We start from the raw sequence: 25,929 nt of genomic DNA on the forward strand, positions 1-25,929 counted from the left end.
TACAGGATTGTTTTTTTTTTGTCATTACCTTTAATGTCTAATCTTTCTCTACTTTTGTGTATTGTTTTCCTAATTTATGTCCTATTTTTGTGTTTGTCTTTGTACTTCTAATGTCTTTACATTTTGGTGTATTCTTTATTTCTCAATTCGAGATCAATGCTGCCAATCCAAGCGAACATGCCACACAAAAAAATGCTACCCCAAGACACCAAGCATGTGTTCAACTTTATTCATCCATCTGTTTACTTTCTCAAACATAAAACTATTAAAGAGCATTTCAAAGGAGAGGAAGGCCGCTAGCGTCAGTCAGTCCATCTTTTTTTTGATTTTTTTGTTTGTGCCATCCACAAATAATCCTGCTGGAAGTCTTTCCCGTCCCCAAAATCCTTAAGTCCTGTCATTGGGCGAAATGCGTAGCTATGATTTTTTTTTTTTTTCTCCAAATGGTGTGTGATTGTCAAAACGGGGTGTCGCTTGTAAAATTGCTATAGCGTAAGGAAGGCAGGCTACGAATGTAAACAAGTTGGCGTGGTGCTAAAATAATTCATGATGGGCGTGGCGCTAATATAATCCATGATGTAAACAAATGCTGTAATACTTTTTAAAAACTTTTTTTTTTTACTCTGAATTGACACTCAGGCGAGGGGTGGGTGTTTCGGTGGGTGGCAGGAAGAACCGTTACGATAAGCAAAAAAAAAAAATTGTCTTAAATGTCCTCTTTTTTCTGTACAAACAAAACTGCAAAATGGTGGTCCTGTTCCCCCCATGGCGTCACGTGATCGTCCATTTTGGATGCGCGGCGGGCGAAAGGGGGGGTCGACAAAAGCGTGAGAAGACGCTCATGAGGGAGAGGAGGGGCCTTTGTAGCGGTCCGGGTAGGACCAGGAAGCACTTGAGTGGGTCCAGCCCCTCCTCTCCCTCTACTACCCCCTCTCCCACCCTCCACCAGGTCCTGGTCTTCGTGCTCCTCTGTGGTTTTCAGAGCAGCAGCACCTGCAGGCAGAGGTGGCCCCCTCTGGCCCTCCACTGTCAGAGGATGATGCAGCAGCGACACAAGCGTTGCCCGCCGCCGTGCACCGAGGGCGGGGGCGTGACGGGGGCGAAGTAAGCGTGGACCTTGATCTCGGGAAGGTGGGCCTGCAAACAAACTTGTTAATGCTGCCGCTAAAAAGCCTTCAAAGAAAGCCTGTATGGATCTTTGCTGCCACCTAGTGAAAGCTTCAAATATGACAGCTTAGCTTCATGGAATGCATGAAAAAAAAATTAAGCATTTCTCCCAAATGTTTGTAATTTTCATGAAATATATATATATATATTTTTTTTTTTTGGGGGGGGGGGTGTAATATATTTCGACTTTTTGTGTAATTAATAATGATAGCTATTACCCGTATGCGCTTGATGCCGGCCCGCGTGACCTGCTGGCAGTCGTAGAGCTCGATGCGCTCCAGGCGGTGGCAGCTCTTCAGGTGCTCCAGGGTGACGTCGGTGATGAGCGGGCAGTTGTCCAGCTCCACCACACTCAGACGATCTTGGCCACACGCGCTCACGCTCAGCGCCCGGATGCCGTCGTCCGTGATCAGCTCGCAGTGAGACAGAGACTGCACAGCGGCAGAGGCGTTTTCAAAAATAGGATTTAAGGAATTTTTTTGGGGCATTGGAACAAAAAATCTACAGTGCAATTTTTACCAAAGCTTGCAGACGGGGGCAATGGATGGACAGCTGAACCAAAGTGTTGTCTGTCACCTACAGATAAAAACAAACAAGAATTAGTTTATTGAAGTCTCCACCATGTCTTACGCCCCTTTCACACCAACAGGAAAAGCAGCTATTTTCACCTTTTTTGTTTGCCGCTGTTTATGTATGAACGGTATTGACACAGATGCATGGGACAAATTGACCTGGCAAATCATTGATTTTATTATTATACTTTCACTTTCTTAGCATCTTCTCTAGTTCAACCCCGATAAAATACGTAAAAATCCCGTTGACGTCGCCGTGAATTCTCTTACCAAAATACATTCTTCTAAGTCCATTTTTTCAAGCTCGTGGCAGTTCTGTCAAGAAGAAGAACGGCTCCAGGTTATCCATTCGGTTGGACGCGAAGACAGTCGACATTGGTGGGAGAACTCACCCGGGCCAGCACAGTGAAGCCAGCGTCCGTCACATGGGAGCATCGCGCTGCTTCGAGGATTCTAACAAGCACAGAAAAAAGTTGGATTCGTCCTTATTACATTTTTTTAGTCAGCAGCAGTAAAACGTGGGTTGGGTACACCCAAATCACCTTTTTGATGAAAAAAAAAAAATGCAGAAAAAAAAACTTTTTTTTTTGAGAAAGGATAACTTTTATGCACAACAGTGACTTTGATGCTAATCATTTCTGCTTTGGTGACGCAAGCAAGAATCTCCGTCATCTTTTCTTTCTTTTGTACCACTCTTTGCAGTCGCTTTAACATGATCAACACTTGGGGTCACATTTCCAAGGCTGCCATCTGCTGGCCGTAGTTAATCTTTGTATTTGTCTAACTTTCCCATCCAAATGAACAAATCAAAGTTGTCCAAGACTTTTCTTTTCCACCCATTAAAAAAAAAAAAAATGCAACAATTGACGTCGACAGCGCTCCTTGTTAGGTTTCCAATTAATGGCATTTCACATCAATTTAGATTTAGACCGGATTGGCCACATATGGACAATTCTATGACGCCGTTAAAGGTCAGCCCATCCACGATTGCCCAATCAGAGAAATGGGCTAAGTATATATTATATTGTCTCCGTCCCTCAGTGCCACAGACATTTTCCTGTTGGACTTTGACTTCTTTTCTAGTCCAAGGGACTTAGGAAGTTCTTTGAAAGCGCAGCCCCATTTGGACTTTCCCAACATACTGTACAGTCATTGCATGCGTTTCTTTTTACTTGAGTCGCGGACAGTTGAGTCCCAGCGCGGTGAGCGAGGCGTCTGTGATGTTGCCGCAGCCCGACACGCAGAGGATCTGCAGCTTGTGGCATCCTCGGCACAAACTCACCAGGCCCTCGTCTGTGATTTGCTGCACACAACGCGCACAATCAACAAGTTGCATGTGATCAGTTGCCTTACTCTCCTCTTTTTTTTTTTCTTTTCTCTTTACCGTGCACGACTGCATGTTGATGGTGGTGAGCTCTTGGCAGTGTTTCTGCAAGTGTTTCAAGGCGCCGTCGTCCAGCTGAGGGCCAATGCAAATCACAGCGGGTTTTTTTTTGTTTTTTGCTTTTTTAAAAACGAAACAGCATCCGTCATTGTTACGATGCCATTTGGCGGCCGTACCTGAGTGCAGCCTCTGAGGAATAGCGCCCGTAAGGCAGCGCAGCCCCGGGACAGCGCCTCGATGCCGTCGCGCGTGATCTGGTCGCACCAGGACAGGTTCAACGTCTCCAGCATGCGGCAGCCGTCACTGAAAGACGCGCGCGGGCCTCTGAGCTGACATATTGCGCCTTGTTTTTCATTTGGGGCGAGGGCGGTAATCGATCGGGCGTACCTGAGGGCCTTGAGGGAATGGTTGGTGACGGACACGCAGGAGGTGAGGTCCAGATGCTTGAGCTTGGAGCAGAACTTGCTGAGGCTGAGGCAGGTGCTGTCTGTGATCTTGGTGCAGCCGTTCAGGTTCAACACTTCAATGTTACGACAGTTCTGTGCAAAAGTCCTAAAGCCGCGGCACAACGCAGGGACGGACAAAGTGTCACGGCCGTGTGGATTTGTCATCGCATTGTTTTCCTGATTATTTTGTTCCACTTTTTTTGCCTAATATGTCTTTTTCCACCTCAGTTTCTTAATAGTTGTGTTTTACATCTTAATGCGTTGCTATTTTTCGTGCAGGTCACGGGTCTCACTTCATGGAAGCGTCGCCCACGCTCAGGCATCCTCGCAGGCTAAGCTGCCTCAAGAAGCCTCCGCACCGCTTGGAGATGTTTTCCACCACACGGCCCTTTTGAGGAGAGAGAAGAAAAAAAAAAAAAAGAAAAAGGATGAAGCGTAAGCGCGACATCCACGCCGCCGCCGGAGCCTTGACAACGTGACTTCTTTCTCACCTCGATGTCCGTTTGGAAGTTGAACAGGTCGATCTTCTGCCAGTTGCTGCCGTCCAGAGCCAGAACGTTCCAGGCCTTGCAGGCACAGATGAGGACAGCGGCTAGTGAAAATTCTCCAAACGTGGCCAGCAGATGGCGAGAAAGTGGAGATTTGCAGCAAGGCTTACCTTGGAGACTTGGGCACACCGGCAGAGGGTGACCACGTCCAGATAGGAGAATATTCTACACAGGACAAATGTGCAAAAATCAAAAATCTTCATCTTCATCGCACATAGTGGACAATTTTGTGCTAACAGTTTCGGGGGGAACCACATTTTGTTCCACACAGGCTTCATAAATAGACGAGGGCCACTATAATATGATGAAAGTCAAGTCAAAGTCGATTAATTGATGACATCGCTGCTACTTTTACAGCAAAGTACAGTGGTCCCCAACTTTTATTTTGACATGAGCCGGTTTTTCCGAAAGACACAAATGGATTTTTACACAGTTTTACTTTAAAAAGTTGCTCGGCAGCTCATCGGAGAAATCCAAAATAATTTTGCAAAGCCAAATTCAAATACCATATTAGTTGTACGTCTTTGGTGTATCGTTCAACAGTTGTATTTTGCAGGAAAAGAATCGTATTCAAGCATCGAAGAAAGCTGACAGAACAGTCTTTAAATGGAAATATACTTTTCTTTTTTCCCCCCACATTAATTCCAAGATTTTACTCAAGCAAATATTTGTTCCAATCTTCATAACAAATAGTTGTTGTAAAATACGATTAATCACGATTGATTGTGAAAATTTGGGTGATTAATTACTCACAAAATTTTTATCTCTTGACAGCACTAACAAAAATACAACTCACCATTACACTAATTGTACTTGCTTAATTAGTCATACTCCAGCGCATGTTTAGCAATTAGCCTGGCTAGCTTCAGCTATTTTGATTGCTGCTAGTTTCAAGAGATTCAATATCATTATCACAATACTGATACTCTCCTCGCATTTTATTCAGGGCTTAGCATTCCCCAACAAGACCCCCCAAAACTCACTCGGTGGCACCCCGGGAAGCAAGAGAAACAAAATAAACCCCGACACCAGTTTGACCAATCAAAGCCTCAGGATCTCATGCACAAATTTATTCAAGTAACAACCATTGTTTACAAATAATACTATTGTACGTGTTATACTGTTTTGTCCTTTTTTTTCCCTTGAATGCGGATGCCAAGAAGAACAATTGAGTGCCGTCGAGGCACTGTTTCAGCAGGTCGCTCACTTGGGACGTAAGCTCAATTATTAGTTCACTAACAACAACCATTTTCCAATCCGTGCTTGTTTACTCTTTCAAGAAAGCATCCAATGTAAATCAAGACTCATACAAGTTGATTGAATTTGCTCGTTCATTTCTTTCAATCTCTGAAATACAGGAATCAGACCAGGTCGGATCCGGGCATCTTTTTCTTACCTCGCGAACACTCCCCAGTTCGACATGGGGGCGAAGTGAGAAAAGGGCGCCGTCAAAGATGCAAGCCTCACATATATTATTGTTGTCCTGTCAGGTAAGTCGAATCAAAAACGTTGGTTCTGATCTCCTCCGTCTAAGGTTAATCACTTCAAGGACCAGGTCGCCTGGCCCGGAGACATCCTTGGTCACAAGGACTTCTATGTCTGTCAGATATCCCTCAAAGCCACATTCCATTACGTGAGACAAAGCTGCATGCGTGCAGTTATGTGAAGGCCTGTTGATGTGTGTGACACAAATTGTTTTCTTTCTTCCCTTTCTATTATATGACTGCTTATGTGTAAGGGCATTTCGAGGTTTGTGTGTGATGACCGAAAAAATGCGTACTGCAATTACCGCCTGATCAACATATGGCTCGTATATTGGCTAATATTCAGCCATCCATCTAGAGTCAGTCATTACCAGCCTGATGCTAATATTGGACACATCCTTCAGCACTCACGCACAAACTCATATACTGTAGGCTACAATAGGGCTGGACTACTGGCTCAGCTCAATCCATTAATCTTCCAATGAGTAATCTGCGGCAGCGCCGAGGGAGGCAAGGCCACCGGGACGCGCGCGGAAAATAACACAAGGACACACAAGCCGAAGAACCCCGCAGGTGGGAATGCATGCAAAGCATCGCGGCGGTGATTACAGCTATCTGGCTTTAGGACCCTGACGACTGTCTGAGCAGGGCATGTCAGGGCATGTTGAAAAAGTACAGCAGCCTTGAGGCAAATCACGCAAAGCAATCGCTTTACTACATTAAAACCTAGTAAAAACCTCCCGCAATGACAGACTCAAGCAGATTTTTGCTAGCGGCCTTTAATTGCGCCCCCCTCAAATTCTGCTTAAGTACGCCCTATTATTATTTTTTTTTTTTCCTCATTCCCAGCATGCAACATAACGACATTTTAATGGGGCGTAGCAGCGCCTCTGTTGACAAACACCCGGCCCTTCGAGCGTGGCCGTACACGAGCGAGAGCAGGGCCTCGTCGTTAGCGGATGGGCGGTTGCCATGGAAACTCCGGCCAGACTCGAATTTGGGTGGATGCTGATTCAGTTGCAAAATCACCGCGCGGGAGCCGGAACGGGAAGTGAGGCGTTCACAGGCCTTTTCACACAAAACCTGGCCAAAACAACTTTTTGATGTTTCAAATGGTGTAAACAAACAATCAAAATCTTTGTATAGAACGACTGTTAGCGTTCTTGTCCGTTCTTAGCTGGGATATAATAGTTGTGATTTTTCATTATAGTTATTGTTTATTTCAATTTGACTTTTTGTGGTTGTTGTTGTTGCTTTAATTCTATTAGTTTTAATTCGTTTTTAGCGCATGTTTGTTAGTTTTATTTTTCAAAAATGTTTACTTTTAATTGGTTTTAGCATACATTTTTTTTTTTTTTTTTTTTCCATGTAAGGCTAGAACAGCTTATTGCGCAATTGTTGACACTTGACTACACTACCACAGCGTTTTCAAACAATGACAGGAAAAGCTTCAGAGGGGTTACCCGAGGACAACCTTCACGTCGGCCATCTTATGACCACCTTCAATGGACGTTCCCAGCCTCTGGCGCGTTCACTTGACCGCGTGTTGCTGCTCAACTTTAGATAAGAGGCGTGACGGGGGTGACGCTAGCGTTGCGTAACATGATGCCCTTGTTGCCCCAATACGCTGGTGCTGGCGGGGGCACTGGCGGGGCTCGCAGCAGCGGCACTGCGGACTTCCCCACCAGCGGAGACGAGCTATATATAGCACACGCACATTGAGTTTACTTATAGGGGGGCCTGCAGCTTTGGCACACAAAGCCTGACGCACAAGCAGGCTGAAAATGTTGACATATGTAAAGTGGGATACACAAGTATGAAAAACGGGTGGGTAACATCTGTAGATAACGTCAAGCGGTAGGGCACATAAACATTACAACATAAAATAGATCAAATGCCAAATGGTAGTAAGAAATAGTCCATAACAAAAGCCGGTAAACATCTTAGTGAGCCGGGGTTAAAAACCGTTAAAAATCCGCGTCGTCTGGGGTGAGCGGCCACTTGTTGCTAGGCAGACTTTACCGAGCACAACTCGTTTCATAAATCGTTTTGGATATGAACTTATTACATGTACTGTATATTTAGTATTCCAAGCGTAAGGACATTTCATACAGAGTACGTGGTGCGTTGTGTGTGCACGTATGTTGTTGCGAAGTAATAATCTTACCTAAGCAGGAGCTCTTTAGGGAGCTTCTTGTTAATGGGGGCTTCATCGCTGTTGGAGAACACCTGCACGCACACACACAAGACACACAAAGTCATCATCGGCGGCAACATTTTCCTGGGAAATGATCATCATGTGATTGTTTTTCACAGTATCACTGACACGCTTATCTGCTTGAAGACTGGAGCGCGGCCATCTGCTGAGCATCGCACACGCAAACACGCACAGAGACACTGGAAGCGAGACCTCGTCGTGTGAAGAACACAGGCGGAACATTCGATGATAAGGTGGGCTAGCGCCGGGGCTCATCTCAATTAGGCACGCTAACTCGCGCTTATGTCGCAAGAACGCTCCTCAAAAGAGGAGCAGCCGTTTGGCACAGAACACAGCAAAAGGCGCTTCTGCCGTTGATGTAGAATGATGTGGAAGGGGAGCGAATAGGGATTTTTTTTTTTTTGTGGGACAGGGATATTTTGGGCATGCTGAAAATGATTCCCAAGTCAATGAGCTGAATGCTTTTCAATTTTGATTTGGGAATTGATGTGAATCTGTTCTGTTCTGTTGAAAGTCCCATTGGGAATGAATGGGAAGTTTTGGTTGAAAATGTTGGAATTGGGGAAAACTGTGAGATTTTGGAATGAAAAAAAATAACCTGCATTTGTGGAAAATTTTGTCCGCGTGGGTTTGCCATTTTCATGTTCTACTGTAGTATTAACAGTGAGTGTGTATGGCTTTAAAAGGTCAGGCCTGTCCCGGTGAGTGACGTGGGCGTCAGACAATGAGAGTGTAGCATTGGCTGGCTTTTTCCTGGCAGAGACTTTGCTTTTATTTATTTATTCATTTATTTTTTTACAGTGTAAAAGGGGCCATAAACTAAAAGTTTTACACAGTCATCCTGCCAAATTGACACATGAGGACCGTAGCAGAAGTCCTGACGGATGTCAGCCCACAAAACTGAAGTTGTTTTGAGTTTATATCAGAGCCGGGACACAACTGTATGTACGGAAATGTCAGAAAGACACGAGAGGGGTGTGAGGTTATAGAGCCGATACAAATTTCTGCCGCCCTCAAAATTTCATACACCGAGCTCGCTTCCGGGAGGAGCAATCAGGTGACGTGAAGCGTTGCGTCGTTCTGCTTCCCGTGCCAGCCGAGTGACATTCCCAAGCAGGGAGTTCCTGTTCTGCGTGGCTGATTTATAAACTGAATAGTACAGTGGCACAAAGTCAACCAGGTAATTTATCGCCTTCGGAGATAGTTTCAGAGCCGTCAGGCGGCAACATCGGAGGGGCGGGACAAATGACAGTCAGTTCTCCTACATAGAAAGGCGGGGCCAATGGATATGGATTTTTTTTTAAGGCAGATGCCGACACCTATATTTGGCGGGGTAAAAACCAATTAATTGCCCGATGAATTAAAAGAATATAAAATTACCTGTATTTGGTTCTGTGTAAAATGCAACAGCACTGATGCAATATCTAATTCGAATTTACTGATTGCACTGACTGATAGTGGTCTACCGTGTGACTGGGTGAATCTCGTGGCAATATCCTGCCGTCATTCATTGTATTGTGTATAAAAGGCAACAGCATATAAATGTCCTCCCCCACACACACAAACGCTTGTTTGTGCAACCGCTAACAAGCAGATGACGGGAGAAAGTCAAGTAGCATCAAGCCTGTGAGAATGTCAGCAATGCACGAGTGATGTCACAGATAAAGAGTGTCAAGAGAGGAGAAGCATGACACTTGTCGAATGTTATGGTTACAAATAGATGCGTCGCTAGCTGGATTAGAATCCGGGCTAAAAGGCAGAAGCGAATTAGCCACAGGAGATAAGTGTTGACAAATCATAGAACAACAAATAGAAGTTAACCAAATTTTTTTTCAGTGCTGCACACACAACCAGCGGTCATTTATGTTGTGTGTAAAATGCATGGCAGAATATCAAATATGTATTGCCATGAATGCAGCCCACCTTGAGATTTGAGTGGCAGGTAGTCATAGATTTAGCTAAACGTGGGTAAGATGTATGACTTCATACTAAACAATCACTTTATGTGTGGAAAGGAGACAAATAGTCCTCATGTTAAATAGATAACTGTACAGCCCACCCTCATTTCAGTGCTGCAGTGAGCCAATGTGTTCAATTGGAGTGACATTTTGCCAAAAGTGTGGAAGATTTATGACATAATATACAATTTTCACTTTCCATGCACAAAGGGCACAAATGGTAAAGTGTTCACAATCTATATAAGTAGCCCATCTCCAGCAGTTAGGTGGGATGTGCCAATTTGATTGATGGATGGTCATAGATTTTGATGCGTGTACAGTTTATGACATAAGACCAAATGTCAACTTGATGGGTATAAAGGAGACGGTTTCTGCTTTTGTGGACAAGTTAAATAGTCTACCAACCCTCGTTTTAGAGCCAACACATGCTAGCTGGAGTGACAGGTGGTCATAGATTTTGCAAAGTGTGTGTAAAACGTCACATTATAAACTAAATGTTCAGTGTAATTGTACAAAGTAGACGAACTGTGCTTATGTTGACATGGTAAATATGCAGCCCACTCATTTCAGTGCTGCAGTCAGCTGACTTGGTGATCGCAGATTGTGCAGCATGTGTGTACAATGTATAACACGATAAATGTTCGCAAACGAGACAAATGTTGGCTGTGTTGACAAGCTGAATATGCAGCTCACCGCCGACCTGCACACCCCCGCCCTCCCCGCTGGGATCCGGTCATCTGAGGCTACAGTGGCCAACAGGCTGGGCCCTCCTGCCCGGCTGTCCCGAGCTCCACGTCGCCGCCGTTGACGTCCCTTTAACCGGGAGCGACACGCACGAGCCCGTAAACCCCCAGGCCCCCCACGGTTCAACCGCGGTTGTCCTACCTCGAAGCGGCCCTTGGTGATCCCGTTCATGTCTGCGGCTTGCCTGCTCGCGAGCCGCGTCGACGCCAGCCGAGCCGCCCGGCGTTGCTGTCTCTGTCGCCGTTTTATTTTCGCGTCGCGTCGGTGTCGCTACCGGTGGACTGTGGTGCTCCGGGAGCCGAGCCGAGCCGAGCCGAGCCGAGTCGGAGCTAGCTGGCTCCTCACGCCCTCCTCCGCTTCTTCGTCGTCGTCGTGGTGTGGTGCCAGCCGGGCGAGAGGCTGCCTGGTGCCGAGGGCGGCGGAGGCGGCGTTGGTGGTGGTCCGGGGCGGTCGCTAGCGTCGCGGCAGGCCGGCGGCTCCCCAGCAGCTGGCCGTCTCATCGCAGGAGCAACAAAATAACAATAATAACATGGACGCTCCGTCAAAAAGTGACTTCACTTCCGCCTCTTCCTCTTCCGCGGCGCGAGGCGGCTTGCCCTTTAAAAAACATCAAGAAAAACTTCCCGACTTTCAACACGCTGCAAATAAAGACAGAAAATGGATGCAAAGTGAATAAGAATGATGGTCTATTAGATTCATTTGTCGGCGACTGACACAAAATGTACGCCGAGAGTTATTTTAGTGACTTTACTCGCTCTCGAGGAAGGGGGAGGTCTCTCGTGACGTCATTTGATGAGGGACGAGCCCGCGTGGCGGATTTGTTTTGATTGTTGCGTCTCCTCGCTTCCTGACGAATTTGCACTTTTGCACGTTAATATCTTAATGCTGGATATAATCGGTCAATTCCTAAATGTATATATTTTACTATTATTTCTATTCTATTATTTCTATTTTCTATTACAACTATTTTATATCAATATATTTGATTGAACTCAATCTGTTTTGGTTATATTGTGGTTTGCTTGAGGACAATTCTCACAATATTTAAATTTGTCCACATTTTTTTTCTTATTTGAGCAAATTTGGCTAAATTTGCGCAATATGTATGTGTTCCTTCTATGATATCCAACTGAAATCCCTGATTGGAGTGATTTCTCCTGTTTTGGTTTGGATTGTTGTGCTTTATTTGTGGTCCAGCAACAGCACTATGAATGCTATACTATAAATGCACTATAAATAAACGCTTTCTAACGTGGAAACAGTGACTTCAAGCTGCTTACAAATTTCAAGAAAATAGAAATTACTTTATTCCTCTTTAAGGGCAAGTCATTATTTTAAACAACGCCTTCAATTGCTTGCCTGCTCGCGAGCCGCGTCGACGCCTTCAATTGCTTTCACACCCTTAACTATCTATCTATCCATCTATCCATCTATCTATCTATCTATCTATCTATCTATCTATCTATCTATCTATCTATCTATCTATCCATCTATCCATCTATCCATCTATCTATCTATCTATCTATCTATCTATCTATCTATCTATCTATCTATCTATCTAAGAAACGTATTACTTTCAGATGCAAGTTACTAGTAATATGTAATATATCCATCCATCCATCCATTATCCATACCGCTCATCCTCACATGCTGACTCCCATTTAAGATGAGTAATACATAGTAAATTTTTTATTTTTTTTATTGGGTTGTACAGTTTGTAATTCACATTGATGGGGGAAAACGTTTGATAATGACTTATTTGGCCACACTCACAAATCCAAGGCATTTTAACAGGGGTGTGTTGACTTTTTATAGCCACTGTGTGTACTGGTGATAAAAAACATTAATCTCATATTTTGGGTTTTTTTTTCATCCAAAACAACACAATAAAACGTATTCTTTTTGTATATAAAAGGTGCCAATGTCAATTTTGGCCCCAGCAGCATTAAACACATCCATCCACAAGATGGCAGCATGACTATGACTCAGCCTTGACATGGCCAATTTGAAGGCCCATCTTAACGATGTCACTGATTCCAGCGAAAGACTTCACAAGAGCGCGACAAAATCTACTTTAGTTGTACGTAGCCACAAGTATGCTTTACACTTTGGTGCCAACATTTCCATCCGACCATTTGCTGAGGTCTTTGTGGTGTCTTCTGGTGTCACTTTTCGCTCTCTCTCCCAAGAGGTCTTTATCATTGACTGACTCAAGGTGATGTTGCCACGGCGACCAACTCATCCTCCCTTCCTCTGACCTCTTCTGACTTCCTGTCGGTCACTCCGAGCGCCGCATCAGTCCCGTTCACAAATTGTGCGACTGGGTGTGCGCTTCCTGCCAGATGACACACCTGTGCCATGTTTGCGTGCACGTCGCACAGGCGGCAAAACACAATTCTCACCCGCCTCAACCAATACGCGACGGGTGTGAATCAGTGACTTGTCATCTTATTTTCCCCCCTTTTTTTTGGAGGGGGGGGGGGGCGACTTTCAAACGGTCCCATGGGCGTGAGTCATGCTGTGACTGTCACATGCGCTTCCTTTAAGACTGAGGCATGGAGTATGGTTCATTTATTGAAAAGAGGGAAACCAAACCAGGAGTCTGGGAATTAAGTACAACGCATCGGTAGTTATTTCACGATTTTCGCACCGATCTACAGTCATATAGGCATAAAATGGTGGCGCACCAGCACCGCGTGTGCTCGGAATGTTATCTCCTGCTGCAGCTTGGTGGAACAATGGCCGCAGCCTTCAAACTTTATCTCACACACAAACAAAGACGGATGATGATGATGATGATGTTGATGAGGAGGAGGAAAGTGTTTGGCTGGGCAAAGGGGACATTTCAGCTTCATTAAGATTGAAGCTGGACTCAGGCTATCGCAATGCGGGATTCGTTTGGAGCAGATAAACCGAGAATTATCATAATCATTAGATATATTGAGGTGTCATTTGAGGACCCCCCCCCCCTAAAAAAAAGGGTGCATAAGTGTGCACACCCTTTCCTAAATGGGATGTGATCCGATAGCATGAACCCAGCACACACCTGCCATCGATTAAAGTGACTCTGAGCTCAGATGTTCTAGTGGGCTTTTCCTGACATTTTGCACACTTTGCTTTGCCTTAGTTACAGTTACTTAGTTGCAGATACCAAGTTACAGGTAGTTATTTAGTCACAGGTACTCAGTTTGAGTTACTAAGCGTGATAGTTGTTCACTTATCCGTAATTGTTAATAAATTATTCGTAATTATTTTCTGAATAAACCAATCATAATAAAGTTCAGATGTTGTAGACCTTTCCTGACGTTTTACTTGTTATTTCTTTGCGTTAGCTACTCATTTAGCTACAGGTACTTATTTACAGTTAGTTAATATAGTCACAATGACTTGGTTAATGTTACTTAGTTATAGTTAGCTGCCTACTTTATAGCTACTTATTTAGTTGCAATTACGTACAAATTGAGAATATCAGGCATCCACCTGCCAGCATTTCAAGTGACTCGGATTAATCTCAAGGAAAGTTCTGGTGTTCTACTAGGCTTTTCCTGACATTTTTCTTCTGACATTTGAACAGGTGTGTTTGGCCTTTTTCAAGCACTGCATGTATATATAATACAAAAATGAAAATTGACATTTTATTTTATGATTCAATGAAACTAATTTGTATTTGTATAACAAATATATTCATAAAGTGTGCAATAAAGCTAAATTTAAATATACTTTTTTTCCCATTTTAAATTTCAATAATACACATTTTGACATCAAAATTAAAATAACAATTAAATGATTCCCAAAGCTGCTGCAATTTTGCATGAATTGAAGCCAAAGGCCTGTTCAAAACGAGTGTAACTTTTCAAGTGTGCAATAATCATGCAGGGAATACTTGAATCCACATCGGACTTGCGGCCAAGTGCGACTTTTCACAGCCGCTCTCCATCCGCTTACCAAGTGGACCCTTGGCCTCCTCCTCCTCATCGTCATCATCATCATCATCATCATCATGGTCCTCCTCATCCTCATCACACCTCCTCCTCGCTCAGTCTCACCTCTGCAGCCTCTGGAGGAACTTGTAGTGACTTACAGGAAGATACACTTGCCTTTTTAGAACAGAAGAAAAGATTTCAGCGAGGAGAAGGATGCTGGCCTTCCTTGGATGCTTTGCTTGTCTTTTGGTGGCTTCGGTTGTCAATGCAGATGGTAAGGAAGGCAACATTCATCGCCGCAATGTGGAAAAATAATCCCGCTTTAAAGGGCATTTATAGGGAACTGATTGCTTATGTTACAATATACATTGTGGCATTTACTCTATGTCAAATTTGCTTTGAAAATTACATTTGTCAGGCTTTAAATTTGACAAGTTATCCTTCAACTCCTTCTATCGAGTGATAATGTATTTGTCTTGCGTATAAAGTGTAGTGGAATCACTTGTGCTGTGATTGCACACACATGAAAGACGTATATGTATATATATATATGTATATATATATATATATATATATATATATATATATATATATATATATAAAATTAAAAAAAATGAAACCATTGAAAACCTTTAGATATCTTGACACCTGCTGTAAGAAAAAAAAAAAAATATATATATATATATATTTATTTATTTTATTTTTTTTCACATATATACATGTATGTATTTATTGTACAACTAATGAAACCTTTGAAGCAACGTCATAATTATTTGTGTGCATTATTTTTTTTTTCTCCAACCAAAGCGAAGCTTACTAACTCCATATTTGCGTTGCAGGTCGAGTGTTTGTGGCGGAGCTCGGAAACTCGTCGTCCGGTTCTTCGTTCCGTGACGCCGAGTGGGCTTGCGCCTCCCGGCAGGCCCGCCTGGCGTCGGCCTCGGAGCTGAGGCACGCCGTCATGGAGTGCTTCTTCTCCTTGTGTACCCGCGGTTGGCTATACGGAGGCGCCATCGGGTAAGAAAGCGCTTCCTCTGTCTACCTTTTGCTTTTCAACAGGAAGGTAGAAGGAGAAAAGACTCCTCTGTTCCTTCCCAGAGAAGGAAGAAGAGGATGAGGAGGAGGGAATTCTGAGCCAGGGTGTCATGTCGACATCTGTCGCCGTGGCAACGGGACACACAAGGAACAAGCACACTTATGGGAGGAGACATCATCAACAGGGATGTCAAGTCAATCAACCGGTTAGAGGTTTGACTAGTTAGTGGCTTAATTTGGAACTCCCATTGATTGCTGGTTAATTGGTTAGTCCAATTATTGTCGTTATCGTGTTCTTCAGATTGTTAGAGTCGCTAGCTATCTTATTTGTTTTTCAGTTCTTTCATTTATTTGATCTTCCGTTCACTACTTATTTGGTGGCTTCAGTTGTTGTCCGGAGTTTATTTATCAGCTAGTTTGTTTGTCACTTGTTCGTACATTTTTAGTTTGATGGATTGTCCATTTGCGTGTTATTTAGTAACTGCAGTGGTTGTGGTTAGACAGCTTATGTCGTTCACTATTTCGTTAAATAGTAAGACTTGCTAATGTACTTTTGTTATGTTGGTTCGTAACTGCTTTTCATAATTCATTGCGAGCCTGTTGGTTTGTTCATTTGTTTGTTACATAGCTTGCATGTTCATTAGTTTGTTGCACCATTGTTGGTTAGTCCATTCCTCTGTTATTCTATTCATGTTTGTTCATAAGCCATTTGTGTTATTTGTTAGTTTATTATTTAGTTCTTCAATTTGCTACGTAGTTTGTTCTACCGTTCATTAGCTAGTTAGTTTGTTAGCTAGTTAGCTTGTTTCTTTGTTAGCACGTCTGTTCATTTGTTAGTTTGTTGGCTAGTTAGTAGTCAGTGCATTTGTTTATTCATTCGTTCATTCTGGTACCGTAGTTTGTTCATTACATGTTACCTCATGAGTTTATTAGTTTGTTAAAGTTAGGCAAAAGCTAAACTTTTGAGTCTGGATATGCCAAGGAAGCAGCATGTTAAATGTTGGTGGCGGTCCTGATATAAATGGAAATAGCTTATTAGCATCTTGGTCTCCCATTGGGAAATGACTCTAGCGAGGAGAGTCATGCATCAAATTGAAGCAGCGCAGGAAATTCCCCCAGGGGCAGGCTAGCGCGATAAGATAACAAGGAGAGAGCCGATGTTTCTTTTCCTGTGCTGTGATGTCACGGCCAACTCAGTGTATGAAGGCCGGCGCTAAAAGGGTGCTAAAGGCCTCAGACCAGACAGACGGATGACAACAGCAGGTGTGAAACATGGTGAGGACATGTCAAACCACCGCTGCCGGGAAAGGTGCTCCGTCAGAAGCCATTTTGGGCTCCGCTTACCACCTCAACGCACCACCACAACGGCGGCTAATTCCATTTCGGGGCATTCTGGAGGGGCGTTGTGGCACTTACAAGTAATAATATGGAAAAATAGCCCAATTTGTCAGGGACATCCTTGTCGGTAGAATTCTTCCCAAATTACTTCCGTCAAGTGCAAGTGTCGTTGATTAGCGATGGTTGGTCAGTCAGTCAGTAAATTCGTCAGTCTGTCAGTCAGTCAGTTAACTCATCCATCAGTTAGCTAATCCGTTCGGCCGTCAGTTAGTCCATTCGGAGTTTGTGTGTTCATTCGTTAGTTTGTTTATTTAGTGTTTAGCAATTTAGCGTGTTGGTTCTTTCGTTAATTTCCTGCTGTTAGTTAGTTTGTACGTTACTGACTTCATCCGTTAGTATGTCACTCAGTTAGCTAGTCAGTTACAGTTCTGAAAATAACGACTTAAATATTTGTCGATGTTGGTCTGAATGATACGTTCCAACGTGGAATGAAAATAACACACTCCATCCATCCATTCATCCATCCATCCAATGGTTGTGTTTGACACTATCCTCCAGGAACCAGGAAGTTGCCTTCTACTATATGTTTCCATGGACATACGTAACACCATCTAACATCTGTCTCTTACCTGGCAGACTTTGCTGTTGGCATGCCAACCAACCACAACACACACACACAATGAATTCATATAAACTAGTCCAGCAAGGACTTTCTAATGCCTACTTTTGTCCTGCGCCGGGTGCCTGAATTTTGTCCTTATAAGCCCATGTTGATGTTGACACGCTCGCGACGCGTATGACTCACATGATTTCTCGCTGTCGCGTATTCAGAACAATTAGCGGCGCCTTGGATTGGAGAAGGTGGAGAAACTGTTTTGCTATCACGTTTTATAGGGTTTATTCTATAAGACGTACGTGCATGGGAACGTCAAGCAGTGGTGCGATAAAGCCGCGCCACATTGCACAGACTGCACTCTGATATGCTGACATAATATCTGCGCAAGGAAATCCACCAGAATAAACGGCGGGTGAATGTTGGCATGGGTCCTGCTTGTACGAGAGCTACGAGCGAAGATTCTTTCCAAAATGTATTTTCTATTGAACACAGAGTAGAGATTCAATTTTAAATTCTAAAGAAATGTGTCATGTAATACTTTTGTTTTGAGTTAATTTAGTGTCAAATAGGAGTGATAGCCACACATTTGCCAGCTAGCTTGTTCAGTAGTCCGTTTTTTTGTGTTTATTTGCTAGTTGCTTGTTCACAAGTTGATTAATTAGTTCACAAGCTGGCTCATTTCTTCCCTAGTTAGTGTGCTCTTCTGTTGGGTAGTTATAACTTATTTAGGCTGTTTGTTTGCTGGTAAGTTAGTTAGTCATGTCTATTCATTAGTTTAGAAACGTACCTGTATTCCTTAGGTGGTTATTACGCAGTTAGTTAGCTGGCTAGTTATTTCATTAGTCAGTTTGTTTGATAGTTTATTTATTATCTAGTTTGTTAACTAGTTAGTTAGTTTGGCTGTTCATTCAGCAATGTCGTAATTTGTTCCATATTTAGTGGCTGCTAAGTTCGTTTTTTCTCTTTTTCTTTAGTTAGCTATTAGCTCATAGGTTATTTTTGTTGTTTGTCCATTCACCAGTGTTTGTTAGTTAGTTCATTTCACCACTTATTCTTTAGTTCATTTGTTAGTGAGTTAGTTTGTTCATTCGTTACTTTTTGTTTCGTTCATTTATTTGGGTGGCTAGTTAGTTCACTAGTCATGTTTTTTTTTTAGTTTGTTTGTGCTCATTTGCTGGTCAGTACGTGCATTTGTTCATTTTCAATTGTTCTTTAGCGATTTGTTCTTAAGGCAGTGACCGATATCAAGTAAATTGCCGATATTTAGTCCGACATTTGAATAATCCAGCAGTTATCTCATTCCAGGACCACTGTGTGTAACTACGTGGGCGGCTCGCTAAAAGCCGTGGACGTGAGGACAGAAAACGCTACGGGTGACGCCACGAGCTTGAAAGGATTCTGTATCAAAGACAAAGGTCAGCCAATCAATCCATCCATCAGTCAAAAGGTGACGGAGTGCCAAGAAAATTGGATGATGGTGTTATTTTTGTTGGCAACAGGCGGGCCGTGCGGCGACCCCCCTTCCTTCCCCAACGCCCGCCTTCAGGGTCACAGCGGCTTTGAACTGGGCGATGAGCTCCTTTACACATGCGCGCCAGGCTACGTCATGCCCAACGGCCACAGTGCCTTCAGCTTGCTGTGCGACAGCTGCGGCGAGTGGTATGGACTGGTGCAGATTTGCGTCAAAGGTACAAAACAAAATATAGCAATAAATAAATAAATTAGGGCTGTCAAAATTAAAGCGTTAACTATGGAGATTTAAATTTCATAACGCACTAAAAGAAATTAAAAAATTAACTCAGTTAACTCCGTTTTATAGACTTCCTGTGGCAGCTGACCTCTGCTCAATGTGCAGCCAAACTCAGAGGAGAGTCACTGACGCAAAGACGGACTTTTACGTAGTTTTACTTTAAAAAGTTGCTCAACAGCTCATTGGAGAAATCCAAAATAATTTTGCAAAGCCAAATTCAAATACCATATTAGTTGTACATCTTTGGTGTATTGCTCAACTGTTGTATTCTACAGGAAAAGAATCGTATTCAAGCATCAAATAAAGCTATTAGAAGAGTCTTTGAATCGAAATGTACTTCTTTTTTTTTTTCCTCCCCACATTAATTCCAAGCTTTTACTCAAGCAAATCATGGTTCCAAGCTTTGTAAAAAATTAATCGCGATTAGTTATGGAACATTTTGCGATTAATTAGTTTAAAAATGGTCATCGTTTGACAGCACTCAAATAAATACATCAAATAAAGTGGCATTGTTGAGGTCTTTTTTCGTGATCTAGACTGCAGGTCGACTTCCTAGCTTGTCAGCGACCCTCCGCTCGATTCCTGCTCTTTGCGCGAACAAAGCATCTCTTGTGAGTCCGGATGAAAATGGCTGCTGTGGCACCCGGGTGCGACATGCCATGGCGTGGCCCGATTCGCGGCCAAGGTAGAGGGAGGAGCCGAAGTGAAGGCTGGGAGGACGTGCACGCTTACCTCACAATGGGTTGAATTACAAATCGGGCGTCATAGCAACCGAGGGATCCCACATCCACGCGTCGGACCGATGTTTGCGTTTTCGTGACTTTAGTGATCTTGGCGAACCGATTGCCTTTGTGTCCTTGCAGACTCGACCGAGACTCACGTGGACTACGAGGACCAGTTCATGTATGCCGACCACCAAAATGAGGACGACGGGCAAGCGGAGGCTCACATCGCCGCCACCCACCCGGAAGAACCCGGGGAGCAGGAGTTGCAAGAGGTCAGCTTTCAAAGAGAAGTAGAGGAGCCAAACCTGGATGGTCAGCAGGAGGTGGAAGTAGACGGCGTGGACGTTGAAGAAACGAGGGGAAGTAACAAGGAGCAAGCTGTGGAGGACCCCGTTGGGTATCCGGGTAGGTGGCAGGAAGACCGGGTGGTGACAACGGCGTCCACGCAGCCTCCGGTCTCCCTCTTGACCCAGAAGCACCTCTTCTGGTTCCCCTCGGAGGCCTTCCAGCAGCAGCAGGAACCGCACCCGGTCTCCGCGGACCCCGTTACCCTGACCACCACTCAGCGGTCCTCCGGCGGCCAGTCCGAGGAGAACCTCAACGAGCGCGAGCAGGAGAGTCTTGATCACCACGATGCCGGTCAAGTGGAACAAAGTCCGGTTCAGCAGGAAGAGCTGGACAAGCAAGACCCCTACCAAGACCGCCGCGACGATCACTATGACATGGGCGAGCATGAGGAGGTTCGCTACAGCAGCCTCAGCAATAGCTCTGAGGAACTTGGTGTCCATGAGGACAGCGGCAATCTTCAGGAGCATCCGGACGGTTCCGAGGAGAACCATGACGACCGCGTTCGCGAAGAACACGACGAGCACGAAAATAACGACCGCCGCGATGATCACGAGGAACGCGGACTCCATGATCACGACGTCCGCGAAGATGATGAGCAGGACCACGATGATCACGACGGTCACTACGACCACGATAATCCTGACAGCGAAGACCATAACCGAGGTACAGACGACGGAAGGCGGGACGGCAACGACAGCCACGCTGAATACGACAGCCGCGAGGATGACGATGATCATCATCATCATCATCATCATCACGTCGTCTTTCCTGAAACAAGCGAAACCAGCCAGAACGCCACCCGGGACCGCGCGGGAGGAGCAACCGCCACAGATGAGACCTGGCTGGACGGACACCCGGTGGCCGCCCACCCTAATGAGGTCGACGAACTCGGGCCGGGCATCCCAGACGCACCTGAATCCGAACCACGGGAAACCGCCACGCCGGACAACCCCGCCTCTTCGTCTTCATCGGATACCCTGGAGTACGACACCCAGCAGGTGGTCCCCACCAACTCGTGGCTCCTAGACCTGACCCAACACCCCTTCCTGGATCCGGCACAGGATCTCGACACCCTGGATGGGGCCACGGGGGAGCACACCCTGCACAACTTGCCTGGTGAGACTGGTGAGAGGGGCGAGGTGGAGGGCGAGATGGGCGAGATGGGCGAGACGGTATGCGTCGGCGAGAACTGCCCGCCGCCCGCCCCCTCGCGCCGAGGCCCCGCCGTGGCGGCCATCATCGCGGCCGTGTGCGTGGTGGCGGCAGCCGTTATATTGACGGTGTGGTGCTACCGGCGGCGACAGCAGAAGAGCTCCGCCTACAACATGAACGGGAAGGGACAAAGCAGCCAGCACATGGAGATGCAGCAGAAAGTTTAGGGGGGGGCGAGGGGCAGAGACTCTTTTGGGCGGAATGCGCCACAGAATTGGTGATAAATTTGGGGGGGGTACGGTGTTCGGAGACACGTCAGACCATGACAGAAAAGTTACACACAGTGGACCCTCGGAAGTCGAACACAAGCCGTTTCCGTTTTGATCTTTTTTTTTTTTTTTTTTGGAGGAGGATTTGGGGTACATTTCGAAACTGGCTGCATTTGAGGCGTCCTTGTTTTCAACATAAAGGGGCGTGGCCAGCGAGTTTCAGGAGTTAACCCTCACCCTCTTGTCACAGATTCCTTGTGACTTGTGGGTCATCAACAGTCCCACCCTGCATCAGTAACTGGCGGTAAAAACGCCCCCAAAACATTTGCAGGAGGCTAATAAAATACTGACCTACGAAAACGCCCCCCCCCCAAAAAAAAAACTTGAATGAAAAATGCAAACTGATCATCGGAATGAATTGCGAATTGAAATTTGGGATCCACTTGAAAAACTGTTCGAGTTCTGACGTTCCACTGAATGCTGTAAGGATTTTTTTTCATTGTTTTTTAAATGAGAGTCGTTGAGCCGGAATGGCGGCTTGCTTCCCCCCCTCCCCCCAATTTAAGAGCGTCACGAGTCAAAAATGACTAATATCGTAAAACTACAACAGTGGAGAGCTGCGTAGTCCATTGTTATTGCTTTGAAGATTTGCCTGTCGTCATTACGGTTACATACTCAAAATGCTGTTTTCCCGATCACGTTTACCCTGAAAGTTTGGGTTGAACTTGCTTGACCGACAAACCGTTCCAACGTTCCACTGTATGTAGCAAGCTTTTAAATGTTTTTCGTCTTTACTTTTAAATGTCAGCCGTCGAGCTGGAATGGCGGTTTGCGTTTGGTGAAGTTTGTCTACTACTTTCTGACGTTAAGTCTATTACTTTGGACAAGAAGCTGTTTGTAGTTTGATTTTTTTTTTTCCCTTTGGACTAATCCTTGCGAATACCTTTGAGAAAAGGGTACTTAAAATAAAATCAATTTTAGGATTAAATTGTTCATCGGGTTCTGACGTTCCACTGTCTGCATGGAGAATTTTTTTTAGCTCTTGGATTTTGAGATGCAATGCTGGTTAAGTGTGTGGCTGCCGTTTTTTGGGAGGTGAGATTTGTGACGAGGCTAACATAGGAAAACCAAAACAGAGGGCTAAAATAGTTAAGCTAAACTAAGAACTAAAAAAATGGTAAAAACTAGGTTAATCTTACCTATGACGAATACTACGTCATCAATACTGTTTTCCTCATTGGATGAAAAATTGCAAAAGGGTTTAACAGTCACAAAAATGCCCCAAAAAACAAAAACGAAAAATGAAAAATATGTTTAAAAATCCTAAATTTATACGAACTGCGCATTTTCCTCCGAATTTTAGGTTTACACTTTTCAATATCCCACTTCCTTGGAAGAAGGATTTTTTTTTTAGTCTTTATTTTAAGATTTTGAATACTCAAACACAAAAAAAATCCAACTGTATTTCACCCTAAATTTTAGGTTCCGACGTTCCAACCTTTGCACAAAAGATTTTTTTTCTTCTTTACTTTTAATTGTTAGCAATTAAGCCTGGAATGAAGTTTGGGTGTTGCCTTTTTTTTTTTTTTTTAGCAGGAAAACCACAACAGAGCCACATAGTATGACTAGTCAAACAAAGCATTACAACGGCTAAGGAAAAATCAGTATAGCCGACGTTACCTTTATCTACTTTTGATGATAAACCCGTCTATACTGTTACCAACACAAAAAAAGTATAAAAAAATTTTTTTTTACAAAATTTCTCAATGTGGACTGTTTGCCGCGATTTTGTTATCCAGCTGTCAGATTGCAATTCCCTGTAGAATTTTCCAATCAGGCCCCAGCATGTCCTAAGGAATTTTGTTATCTTTGTATAAGATGTCAGCCCACGTTATGGAATTGTGGTGTTTTGTTGGTTTTTTTTTTTTACATTTGTGACAAAGCTGATGTATAAAAACGAAACTAACGAAAACTACGAAACGAAACTAGTGGAGGGCCGCCTCAAAATGTTTCTACGAACTGAGATGGCGACCGAGATTGCACATTGTGGTATTTCGCTTGATTGAATTGTTTTCTTGCTGTTGTTACTACGTCGGCTGCGTGTGCGTATTTTTTCCCTTGCTTTACGACTTGTAGAGTGTGTGCGTGTTCATATGGTGCTTTCCAACTGGGTGTGTTCAACGGTGATATCATTACTGATTAGGCGTCCAAAATGACTGACACGTAGTCGGTAATTAAATATCCCAATCTGCCACCGTGATGATGAATGTAACAGCCGATGATATTTACTTGTTGAGGTGATTATTACTCACGGTATGATGTATGTATGCGTGTGTTATTTCAAGTGTGCAATTGTGTTCATAGACATAACAGTGTGTAAACTCTATCGGCTAGGTCAAAATGTGTACAGTGTCTATTTCTGGGAATGCCCAGAATTAGGGGTGGGGTGGCGGAATGAACCAACGGACCACATTTTCATCAGAAACCAGCTCATGTGTGTTGTTAAAGTGGCATGTTTGTGTCCTGGTGGCCGAAATAAACTCCTAAACGTGTGAGTCTGCCTTGTAATTACATCATACACTGCAATGGAAGACCTTCGCCAAGGCCGAAAAGATTCTAGTTTCAGATCAACGATTTAACAAGACCCAGGCCCAACTTGGGTCATTAGCGTTGACACACGAAAAAGTTTAGCCAGATCGGCACCAGAATTTCAGTGATTCTGACTTCGTGCACCACCCTCCTACAAAGTATGTCGGCAATAAATTAAAGTCGTTTTATGAGTACTGCTGCTTGCTAATGAAATTATCAGCATTCTCAAATTAATTTACACACAAATAATAGTGATACCTAACATAATTGATAATTAATCTAACAAAACAGATAGACGGATAGATAGGGTGTAATCAAAGCAAAATTATGTTTTGATAAAGTCAAAACAGACCTGACTCCATTTTTTTTTTTTTTACATTATGTTTTTGCAATATATAATAATTCAAAGTTAAGTTAGTTGTAATCCCCTTTACTACATGGAGACAAAGGTTCGAGGCGATTAGAAAAAAAAAAGAAATATAAACAATCGCATCAGCCTATTTTTGTGCTTTATTGGCACCTATTGTAGTTTGTCCGATTGACGTTGCCGTAGCGTGACGTCGAAGGCCACCGGCCGCCTTCGAGGAAGACGATTTGCATTTTTATTGCGAGCAACCAATCAGAATGACCACCGTTTTACATACGGAAATTGTTGGCACTAAGTTCATTAAAATCATTTCTAAAATGCACAGTGACTCTTATTTCCTCGCAATTTTTTACTTGGGTTTGTTCCCGCTTGGTATACAAGCAACTGAAATGTTAGAAAGAGAGGTGATTTGAACACCGCGTCTACCATAGTGGACTGACGATAAAAGCGTGAAAAGAAACTATTGTGTATAAGTGTTACCTAGTTCAATACTTAACCGTTAAAGTAACGTGAATAAAATTGTATTTTGGTCCCAGAACCTGTAACGCCGTACCAATCTCAGCAACCGTAATTATATTACAAAAAAGTGGAGCAACTAGTTATATTACGTCGTTACTGTCTAAATGTAATTTATATTACTGTATCAAAAGTACAAAAGTAACGCGTTACCCCAAAAATTGACGCTAACTATACAAACAATAATTGAATAAACAATAATTTAATAATTGTGCCAGGTCATCATCAAAATTTCATGGATTCTGACTTTGCCCGTGCCTCAACGCGGTAAAAAACTTCAGATCAATTTGTTCAATATTTATTTGAGTAATTCCGCTTAGTCACTAATAAACGGCTTTGACGACACCCTCCTTGTGGAGATAAAAATAGGCTTTGCGTTTCATCAAATAGAGAGATGACCAAGAATGTCAACTCTTTACCTTTGCTGTTTTTCAAAGCGTCATAAAAAAAAAAGCCAAAAGACAACACACGCTCACACACACACACACAGGGGGGAATTTTCCGCTGCGGACATTTTAACACGTGCGTGCGACAAACTGCACAGAGACTCAATGTTCAAACACGATTCAACACGTGTGTGCCTGCTCTGACTTCACCCTCTCTCACATCTAATAGTCCTTCCTTCTTTCCCATTATGACAATTTAAAGCGAAGCCATCACTTTTGGGGTCATTGAAAACATCTCTGATGTTTTGGCAACGTCTTTTATTGTAAAACAATTCGCAGCGGACACATTGATTCATGTAACAGCGAGTACAAATATCCCCGCCCCCCCCCCCAC

General features: G+C 43.8%; 2 protein-coding genes across 3 annotated transcripts; one reads left to right on the plus strand and one right to left on the minus strand.

Annotated features, from left to right (window-relative positions):
- Positions 1-206: 206 nt before the first annotated feature.
- Positions 207-11,276, minus strand: fbxl2 (F-box and leucine-rich repeat protein 2). 2 transcript variants are annotated; one of them, XM_086015108.1, is made up of 14 exons: positions 10,663-11,274; positions 7,769-7,830; positions 4,228-4,282; positions 4,061-4,135; positions 3,863-3,957; positions 3,511-3,675; positions 3,300-3,426; positions 3,124-3,198; positions 2,912-3,042; positions 2,132-2,192; positions 2,010-2,054; positions 1,687-1,743; positions 1,386-1,598; positions 207-1,137 (listed from the first exon to the last, which is right to left on the minus strand). In XM_086015108.1, exons 1-14 carry the CDS (start codon positions 10,690-10,692, stop codon positions 1,030-1,032), a joined length of 1,299 nt encoding a protein of 432 aa, XP_085871234.1. In that variant the 5' UTR covers positions 10,693-11,274; the 3' UTR covers positions 207-1,029. The 2 variants fall into 2 exon arrangements, with proteins under 2 accessions (XP_085871234.1, XP_085871233.1); XM_086015107.1 differs by having other exon boundaries at positions 207-1,598; positions 10,663-11,276.
- susd5 (sushi domain containing 5) lies at positions 10,691-21,678 on the plus strand. The gene is made up of 6 exons (XM_086015179.1): positions 10,691-10,970; positions 15,284-15,461; positions 18,163-18,177; positions 18,739-18,848; positions 18,933-19,121; positions 20,047-21,678. The coding sequence occupies exons 1-6, from the start codon at positions 10,691-10,693 to the stop codon at positions 21,633-21,635; spliced, it is 2,361 nt and encodes a 786-aa protein (XP_085871305.1). The 3' UTR covers positions 21,636-21,678.
- Positions 21,679-25,929: the final 4,251 nt, after the last annotated feature.

Source organism: Filicampus tigris, chromosome 18, assembly GCF_054856515.1.
Source record: "Filicampus tigris isolate MCC_2025a chromosome 18, RoL_Ftig_1.0, whole genome shotgun sequence".
Taxonomy (NCBI): domain Eukaryota; kingdom Metazoa; phylum Chordata; class Actinopteri; order Syngnathiformes; family Syngnathidae; genus Filicampus; species Filicampus tigris.